This window comes from Crocodylus porosus, unplaced genomic scaffold (assembly GCF_001723895.1).
Source record: "Crocodylus porosus isolate Cpor-Errol unplaced genomic scaffold, CroPor_comp1, whole genome shotgun sequence".
NCBI lineage: Eukaryota > Metazoa > Chordata > Crocodylia > Crocodylidae > Crocodylus > Crocodylus porosus.
In genome coordinates, this window is record NW_017728954.1 from 19,695 (window position 1) to 29,865 (window position 10,171).

Sequence of the window (10,171 nt, forward strand, 5' to 3'; positions counted from 1 at the left end):
GTTTGGCCAGCCAGAAATTCCAGTTAGTAGAGTGTACCAGTTACTAAAATGCTGGTTAACACAGCTTTTACTGTACATGATTGCCTAACAGGAGCTGAGATCCAGCAGTGCAACTAGATTCTAAGTAGTATAAATGGCAGTTACGCACTCTTCATTACAGCTGGATATACAGCTTTCTTCATAATTTTTACTTGTTTTCCTTAGTTTCCCAGGATCACTCCAGTTTTATTTAGAATGAGCTTCATCCAGCTACTAACTTCCTAAGGAAGTGCTGTATTTTCTTGCATATATCATGCATACCTTGGTTTTTGAAGGCAGAACTTAGACCCGTCTCCCCCTCTCCCCCCCCAAAAAAAAAAAAAAAGCCAGAGTCAGCTGAGACAGTAAGTCCTACTGGATACATGGCACACTATACCTCCTGGGTGTACTGACTGCTAGCAGACATTAAAAAAAAACAACAAAAAACAGTGCTTTACTTCAAACTTTGCATGCTGAGAAGAGGCATTGTATTAGTTGGACCTGGCTCCATAGTGTGTGTATGGATTGCGTGCTGCTGTTTCCAGGAAAACCCAGTCTGCAAAAGTAGCCACTCTGTCCCACAAGTTAGGGCCCCCAACTTTTGCAAGAGCAGTAGCAAGACTGTTACTTCTTTACTATAAACTATTCTTTATACAAGTTCCTGTGACTAAAGTGTTTCTGCTAGGGATATGAAAGGTTAACTATTTAAACAAGCATATTTATACTGGTAACGCATTACTGGTTAACATTTAGCATGAGTTGCAGTCCAGCAGGGAAAGAAAATGGCAGTTCAGGAATAGGAAGGCAGCAGGGCGGGGGGAGGATTAAGTGTGGGGTGTGGGGAGGCAGAGAGGTAATGGAAGGTATACATACACATGCAGGTCAGCAATGTGGATAAAATTTTAAAAGCTGCTGAAGGATATCAAAAGCCATTTGTGGTTAGGCAGCGAACCAATATAAAAAAAATTAAAGTTAATTACAACCCTTACAATAACACCCCTTAGTTGTTGTTCCCTGCTTACACTGGTAAGTCGGCAGAACTTAGGAGCACACCTATGGTCTGTGAGGTTAAGGAGTAAAACAAAAGGGAGGGGGTGCTGATGACTGCTCAAGTAAGCAATTGCTTACTGCCCCTTCCCAGATACCAGAAAACCAGATAACAGGCTACTTAAAGTTTAAACCCATCCCCAGCTCCCCTTGCCTCATCCCTCCCTCTCAGCATCCTGGCCCTTTGCCTGCTGCTGCACACAGCTTGCCCCTGCTGCTGTGTGTACCACTGTGATGCTCTGGGCAGCCAGCTGTGGCCCCCTCCCCTGTGACAGGGCAGAGTGGCACTGGCCCCAGGGCTCTGCATCCCAGCGGGGTCAGGACTAGGTATGTGTGAGGGGCTGGCCGGCCGTGACCTAGCCCAGGGGTTTTGAATGGGCAAAAGATGATTGGAGGACTTGGGATTCCCTTTCCTCACCAATCAGGCCCCAGAGACTCACCCTTCCTGTCCCATGATTGGCTCCTTGGGTTACCTGGAGGGGGATAAAAGGGGCAGCCTGGCCAGCCTGTGGACCAGCGAGGGACCACAATAAAGGAGATTCAAAGAGCTGGCAAGAGCTGAGCCAGTGGGGCGGGAGCAGTTGCCCCAGAAGAGCCTGAAGGAGTAGGACCTGCAGGCAGCACTAGGGTCCTCAGCGGTGTGGCATAGGGCTGGCAGGAGAGGCTCTCCACTGGGCTCCAGGATTGCCTATGGGAGGCTGTGGCCAGCAGGAGAGGCTCCCCTGCTCCAGCAAGGATCTGAGCAGCGACCTGAGAGGTTCCCAGCTCTGCTTCCAGCTCCTCCAGTCAGAGGCCAGGTAGCTCGAGTGAAGCCGGGGCTCCAGGAAGGGCAAGGCCCCTAGCAGCTTGGAGCACTACCAGCATTGGTGGCTGTGTGGTAGAGTTTCTGCCCACCACGTAGGAGATTTGAGTTCAAGTCTCAGCTTTGGTGACTTGGAGTGAATGAGCTAACAGGGAGAAATTCCTCTTGCAGTGGAAAGGGGCCATTGTGTTTTCCCCCTTTCTCCCCCTCCAGGGACCTATGCCCTATATTCCTTGTAATTTGACGTTTTGTGCTTTTGTATTTCCAGTAATACCATCCAGTATTGTTTGTTCTGCTGTTTGTGTTTTACATTTTGGTTAGCCCTGGTCTTTTGTCAACTTGATGAATGTCTATGATTGTAAGTGTCTAACCTTTGTTGAATCCTGCCCCTTCAGGGCATTGTAGTGTCCCCTATACCCCCCTGGTTTATACTGGTTATGTTCCCAGTATTGTTCCCTCATTAAAAGGTATATGGTTAAGTCCCCATTGGTGGTCTAGCTCTGCTCTGTAGGGGGAGGAGAGTCCCTACACTGCCCACAGTGCTTGTGTACCTGCTTTGATCCCTTCAGTTGGAGAGGGGGTACCTCTTGGAGTACCGCCCGGGTTACATGTGTTATCAGCAGGGATCCTGGTTTTCTGTTTCCCACAGAAAACCATGCATTTCCTGTTTTTATCAGAGAAAACACTGATTTTCCCTTTTAGAAGAGAAACCTACAGATTTCCCCCTTTTGCAAAGAGCTCTGCAGGCTGGCAGAGTTCCAGCTTACAAGAGCTGTTTGCAGAAGGGGCGGGGAAACCCTCAACCCTGCCAAGGGAGGAAGTGATGGGTGAAGGGCAGTGAAGTATGTATGTTCACCAATATTTGTCACTATTCTTTGCCTGCTCCACAGTGGTATGGCAAGCTGTGGTTCTCAGTAACTGATCTATCACAGATTGCTTTGAGGATAAGACAGGAGTTAAGCAAGGCTGTGCCATCACTCCAGCGCTGCTTTTAATATTCCTTACCACAATGCTACGTTAGATGGATGGTAAGCTGTTTAATTTCGGCCAACTCCAAGGCAAAACCAAGCTCATCCCAATCTCAGTCACGAAGCTCCGGTATGCTGACAGTGTTGTGGTCTGTGCTCACTTGGAAGCAGACAGGGCTAACTGGACCTTGTCACGCATCCACAGGTGCATCTCAAGGTGAGCCAAGGAAGTGATCTTTCCCCTCTGTGAGATGCTGGTCAGGCCACAGCTGGAGTACTGCATCCAGTTCTGGGCGCCCCACTTCAGGAGGGATGTGGACAACATTGAAAGGGTCCAGAGGAGGGCCACCCACATGATCCAGACACAACAGGGTAGACCCTACAATGAAAGACTACGGGACCTAAACCTGTTCAGCCTTCACAAGAGAAGTTCTGAGGGGGGACTTGGTGACTGTCTATCAACTCATTAGGGGGGACCAGAAGGGTTTGGGGGAGACACTGTTTCCCATAGCACCTCCTGGCATAACAAGGAATAATGGACACAAATTATTGGAGAGTAGGTTTAGAATAGACATCCACAAGAACTACTTCACAGTTAGGGCAGCTAGGAGCTAGAACCAACTTCCAAGCGAAGTGTTGCTGGCTCCTACCCTGGGGGTCTTTAAGAAGAGGCTTGATGCCTACCTGGCAGGACTCATCTGAGTCCAGTTTTTCTCCCTCCCAGGCAGGGGGTCGGACTTGAAGAGCTATAAGGTCCCTTCCGACCCTGCTTCTATGATTCTGTGATTCAGACCTTCGCACAATCATCAACACCTTTACCAAGGTATACAAGAAAATGGGACTGAAGCTTGACATTCAGAAGGCAATAAGGTCCTCCATCAATAACCTCTTAATAAGCGATCCCCAGCTTGGTAATTCAGATTTATGATGAGACTTTGGAGAACATTATTTCCTGTACCTTGGAAGTTATCTCTCACGGAAGGCTGAAACTAACAAAGAAATCCAGCGTCACCTCAAATGTGCAAGTGCAGTCTTTGGACACCTGAGGAAACAAGTGGTCGCAGGTCACAACATCAGATTCCAAACAAGGCCATGGTTTATCAAGCAGCTGTCATCCGCACCTTACTGTATGGAATTGAGATGTGGAAAATGTACAGGAGATGCCTTAAGTTGCTGGAGAGGTACTATCAGTGGTGCCTGTGTAAGATCCTTCAAATCCAGTGGGAAGATAGACTTGCCAACCCTAGTGTGCAAACAGATGCCATAAGCATTGAGGTGGTGATCATCCAACATCAACTTTGCAGCTCCTGAAGCAAACTTTATTCTCCCAGCTCAGTCAAGGCATACGCTCAAGAGAAGGGCAAAGGCAATGGCTCAAGGACATTCATTCTCAAGGCCAGCTTGAAAAAAAAGCCATGTCAACATCAGCTCATGGGAGACTATTGTCCAGGGCTGCCCCAAATGGAAAAAGAGTCTGCAAGGATCTCAGTATTTTGAAACCTTATGATGATAACAGGAGACAGAAAAGCAGGAGCGATAGAAACAGTATGCCATGGACCAAATCAAGAATCTGGAGCCACCCACCCCACACAAACACATGCCTGAGTTGGAACACAGTCTCCTGATCCCAGGTCGGGACCATCAGCCATCTTCAGGCCCCTAGATAAAACAATCATCCTCAACTGTGAGGGACTGCCGGAGAAGAAAATTCTTCCTCTTTACCTGTAGGAACTTTTGCTACCGACCGATACTGGCATAGTTTGTACAGACCTTAGCATAGTGAAGCATATGCTATCTTGGATGTGCTGTAAAACACTTATAAGCAGTGCACAGACCAGTGATTCTCAATCCTTGTAGACTCAAAGCACTCAAAGCACCCCTGCAAAACTTTTCAGAATTTAGTAGCACCATGCTTCAAGACTAATCTATTTTGTACATTGCTTGCCTTCTCGCACTGTTTGGTGCCCTTAAAAGATTCTTATGGGATGGCAGGGTGGGCGGCAGCAGTCATGGCAAGCAAGGCTGGGGGTGGTATGCAAAAGCTTGGTGATATCAGGGGCTGCTTGGTGGGACAGATTGGGCAGTTGGGTGGTGGGTCATTAGCCTCCCTGCAGGAGGCCAAGGGGAGTGACAAGCTCAGAGGCTGGTCTTAATTGAGCATGATGGTGGCAGGACGCAGCTGTGCCTGATTCTTTCCACTGTCAGTCAGTTCCCAAGCCTTGCCAATGCAGCTGTCCTTCCAGGGACTTTGAATGCCAGTTACCAGAGCCACCCTTCCCTGTACCACTTCTACCATTTTTGGGAGCGTAGGAGAATGAACTGAGGCGGGGAATGAGCTGAGTTGAAAAGACATGGCATCTCGTCTTCCCTCCTGCCCACAGCAATGTGCTGCTCTGAGTATGGGGTCAGTTGGCATGGAGGCTGTGCTTTTCATATCTGTTAGTCCCCCTGTTCCTCTCATGCTCCTGGAGCTGGGGGGGGGGGCATGGGGAACAGTGCCAGGATGTTGGGGCAGGGACCAGGGTGCCCAGCATGTGAAGGAGTGAGCCCTTACCTCCCCTCACAGGGGCTGGCCACCATAGGACTCTTCAGATTACCTAGTGAGACCCTGGTTGAGAATCGCTGGCATAGGTGATGAATAATGGGTCTGACGTGGCTCTTTGCTTGGGGGAACATGGACTCGCATTCAAGACTGACACCGTATAACGACGGTGACTTCACAGCCTTACAGATCTAAAGCATTTTTGTTTTAAACCACTGGGATTTGATAGTTGCTAATATCTTTCAACTATGTAGCTCTAATACAAAACTCCAGATACTTTAATTTTAAGGGAACAATGGATTGAAATTGTCTGTTAGTATTTTGTACCCTGGAAAATGCAAGTGGGTAATAGCAGAAACGTTAATATTTATTTAAAAATAAAATAACAGACATGAGAAGGACAGCTAGGGAAACTGCTTTGGACCTTCTTGGGTTCCACTGTCATTTAAATTGTTTCCTGTTTTTAGGAACTGACATTGCTGCTGGAGAGGAGGTTGCCATCAAACTGGAATGTGTAAAAACCAAGCATCCTCAGCTCCACATAGAGAGTAAAATCTACAAGATGATGCAGGGAGGAGGTAAGCACTTTTGTCTAATAAGGGAGGATTTTGTGGCTTTAATTATGGGTACAAGAAGTACTAATGTTCAAGTTTCCTTTTAGAGAAAGGGGACCAATGCTTCAGATTTTGATTTGGGATAGGGGATTTGCACCCTTCTGATACCACTGGGTAAACCAGACAGCACCATGTTCAGAAAAATATGTGAAATAGAACAATATATTTCTCTCTCTGTCTTGTATTGGAGTTTAAAGCAGATGGATGTTGGATTTCAGTGTTTCGTGCCATTTTGTCAAGTGTTCTAAATACTTATAACACTAGGATTTTCAAGTTAAAAGGCAGCTTCCACACAGTACAGAACATGTATGCAAATAGGAAAAAATCTGTGAGGATGTCATCTGCTGGGATTTGGACATCAGATTTTTAAAACTGAATTTGAAAAATTTCCTTACTGTAATAACGCTGGTATTGAAGGGCATTGGTAGCAAAGTAGCATGTGAGTCGGTCAATTTACTTGCTGCTGCTTGATCTCCTATAATGGTAAACATATGTCGTTCTCTTGTGTCTTGTGGCACTCTGTTTATGTACCAGCAAGTCTCAATACTTGGACATAAATTTATAGTTAATTTGGCTTTGTTAGCTTAATTGTCCCTAGAATTGCTTCCAAGGAAGGTAACGCTTTGCATATGACTACTGTTTATATAACCTATATGTTTATGTGAGAAGCAGCATGTGTTCATGTAACTAAAAATCGCATGGTAATGCAGTCTTGGAAATAAGTAGTTTATTCATTCTTCCATAATTTTTGGCTTTCCTTAAGTGCTTATCTTCAAACAATGTTGATGCTCTTAATATACTCGTAATGGAATAAAATGCTTGCATCAGTGCTGCCACAGGCTTTGATCACTTCTTTTTATGAAACACTGTTTTGAGATCTTCTGGAAGGGAATATATAAGGACAGAATACTAAAGGTAAAGTAACATCCCAAAAGAGGACTTGTTTTCACAAGGAAGGTCAGGAAAAGTAATCTTAAATTAATGCAAGGTGTTAATCCAAAACCAGCGATTTAAGCTCCATCACTTGCAAAGTGAATTAAGCTAAATCAGAATCAAGTCACTAAAAAAAAATCTAAGCGAGTTTTCTCAAAAGTGTTTGATACAATTTGCATAATCTGCTTTAATGTGGATTCATTTCCTTAAGTTTCATAGTTTCATGGTTAGTAGGGTCAGAAGGGACCTGAGCAGATTGTCGAGTCCAACCCCCTACCATGGCAGGAAAGAGTACTGGGGTCAAACAACCCTGGCAAGGTGATTGTCAAGCCTTGTCTTAAAGCCCCCCAGGGTAGGAGCCAGCACCACTTCACTTGGAAGTTGGTTCCAGATCCTAGCTGCCCTGACAGTGAAGTAGCGCCTCCTGATGTCTAATCTGAATTTACCTTCTGCCAGTTTGTGACCATTATTTCTGGTCACTCCTGGTAGTGCTTGGGGGAACAGGGACTCCCCCAATGCCTGCTGGTCCTCTCTGACTAGTTTGTAACAGGCCACTAGATTCCACCGCAGCATTCTCTTGTGGATGCTGAATAGGTTCAGGTCCAGTAGCCTGTCCTCGTCGGGCCTGCCCTACTACCCCCTGATCATGCGAGTGGCCCTCCTCTGGACCCTCTCCATGTTGTCCACATCTCTCTTGAAGTGCGGCACCCAGAACTGGACGCAGTACTCCAGCTGCGGCCTGACCAGTGCCGCGTAGAGGGGGAGGGTCACCTCCCTGGACCTGCTTGAGATGCATCTGTGGATGCACGACAAGGTGCAGTTGGCCTTCCTGACTGCATCCCCACACTGCCGGCCCATATTCATCTTGGCATCAGTGATGACGCCAAGATCCTTTTCTGCCTCTGCACGGACGAGAAGGGAGTTCCCCAGCCTGTAGGTAAGGTGCTGGTTCTTCCTCCCCAGGTGCATCACCTTGCACTTGTCGGTGTTGAATCCCATCCTATTCTTGTCCGCCCACGCCTGTAACCTGTCTAGGTCTGATTGTAGCCTATTCCCCCCTTCTAGCGTGCCCGCATCCCTACACATCTTAGTGTTGTCAGCAGATTTGAACAGGGTGCTTTTTACCCCCTTGTCCAAGTCACTGATGAAGATGTTTAACAGTGACTTGTGGATAAGCCCAGATTTAAATTTTCAGGATCAATGGACAGCATAACATCTCAAAAGAGACTTCAGAAAGTGAAAAAAGATTGCAGAGTGGTAAGGAATATATTGGAGTGGAAGCAGGAGGGAATACATGAAAAGAGGGCAAGAAATGCATTTGAAATACTCACCCAGAGGGAAGCATTTTTACAGTTGTATGCTCATGGATGTAGGAGCTGGGGGGAGAGCTTAGTAAGTTAGAAGTCCTGCAGTAGAACTTTTTAGCAGACCTTCTGCAGAATCCCAGTTTTATGTTCTCCAAGCAGCTTGTATATGATGTAAAAAGATACAACTCCCTAGAAATGAGAATTGGTTTCAGTGTTAATTGTTTCCAGTTTTTAAGACGATTTGTTTCCTACATCTGTTTTAAATCTGGAAGGTCCGCATACACAACCTATAAAATATTTTTCTTTCTTCCAGTTGGTATTCCAACAATTAAATGGTGTGGAGCTGAAGGAGATTATAATGTGATGGTGATGGAGTTGTTAGGACCAAGTCTTGAAGATCTCTTCAATTTTTGTTCACGAAAATTCAGTCTCAAGACAGTCCTGTTACTTGCTGACCAAATGGTAAGAAACAGTTTTGAAGCTTTGGATGGCATCTGTTTGGCATACAAAAGTGTTCAGTGAGAGAGTACGCTTACCTGTGTTATTTCCAGTAATGCAGTGGCAAATGGTATTTGCTGTCTCTTAGAAGACTCAAATTTAGTTTTTATGATTTCTTTCTAAATATGATGCCTAAAATCAAGTAATTTGTCTATGTGTACATTTTCACTGTGGGGTGTCTCATTCCTTGGGCCTTCCATCAAGTACTTTTTGCTTTTGGAGCCAGAATGTGTGTTACAAGTACAGCAGATTCCCACAAACCCCGTGGTGTGGGGATAAAGGACAGATACTCTGTTCCTCTCAACTGCTTGTCTGAGATGGGGCTCATTTGCAAATCAAAGTCGCTTAAGGCCTAAGAATTCCCAGCAATTACCAAAACAATTTCTCCACTTGTGCTACAGCTTTCTTCTCCTTACTGTCCAGCTTTGTCACTGCATCAAGATTAAAAAACACCTAGACTTTTTTGAATCTCCAGAGTAATAGCTGTGACTTGATACTTTTCTCTCCCTCTGTTTACAACAGTGCCACAAGGTGCAGCTGTTTTGGGTTTGTTCCATTTTCAGTCATTACCTGACTCTTGTTCTGTGAAGTCAGAGTTCATGCAATGAAGGTGTCAGGACTCTTGCTAGTATATCTTTTTTGAGGTTCCTGATGTTCTCTGACTTTAAACACCTTTCCTGTTTAACCATATCCCAGCTTACAGCATCAGGCTTCTTGTCTAGGAAGGGCCAGCATCCTGAACTCATGTTCAGCATGTCAGTCCCTTATACATGGTTTCATCTCTCAGTATCTGCTCATCCTAAGACTTGTGGAGGGATGCCTTAAATTTGACCACAAACCCAAGGTCAAGATCCCCTGAACAGTATCATATGCCTGGTGCCAGTCCTCGTACTGATTAGTGTCAGTTTTAATGTTGGCTTCAGATTCTGCTTGCATTCCAGAGTGAGGTTACCAGCTGAGAGCAAGTTGTCTATCTCTTTGTCCGTAACCCACCAACATAATGCCAGTTTCCCTTGTCCCAGTGACTCCATGGACACACCTTGCAATCTGTGAGGGTGACCTGAGGCCTTCAAAAGGTACAGCACTAGGAGTTTATTACTGAACCTTTGAGGGACTGAAGGTAGGGTTACAGGTTACCTTTAAACAGTCACAGGCACTTGCAGTGGGAGCATACATATGTTAAAAGGTGTCCTAAGTACCCTGTAAACGTAAAGCAGCAGTTTTCAACCTTTTTTTGGAGTAGTGTAGCCCCAGTAGCTGGGCATGGAGCAGTGTACCCCCCGCAACGAGACTTTGGGGGGGGGGAGTGGTGCATAGTTTCATGGTTTCTAGGGTCAGAAGGGACCTGAGTAGATCATCTAGTCCGACCCCCTGCCATGGCAGGAAAGAGTACTGGGGTCAAACGCCCTAGCCGCCCTGACCGTGAAGTCGCGCCTTCGGAT

The 10,171-nt window shown here is 46.0% G+C and overlaps 1 protein-coding gene across 2 annotated transcripts in view; it reads left to right on the forward strand.

The window, feature by feature from the left end:
- Positions 1-10,171, forward strand: part of LOC109324504 (casein kinase I) — a 48,201-nt gene that overhangs the window by 5,019 nt on the left and 33,011 nt on the right. For both annotated transcript variants that reach the window (XM_019556520.1, XM_019556519.1), the window contains exons 2-3: positions 5,845-5,955; positions 8,545-8,693. In XM_019556520.1, the coding sequence (XP_019412065.1) occupies positions 5,845-5,955; positions 8,545-8,693 (260 nt within the window). The remainder of the gene's footprint in view (positions 1-5,844; positions 5,956-8,544; positions 8,694-10,171) is intronic.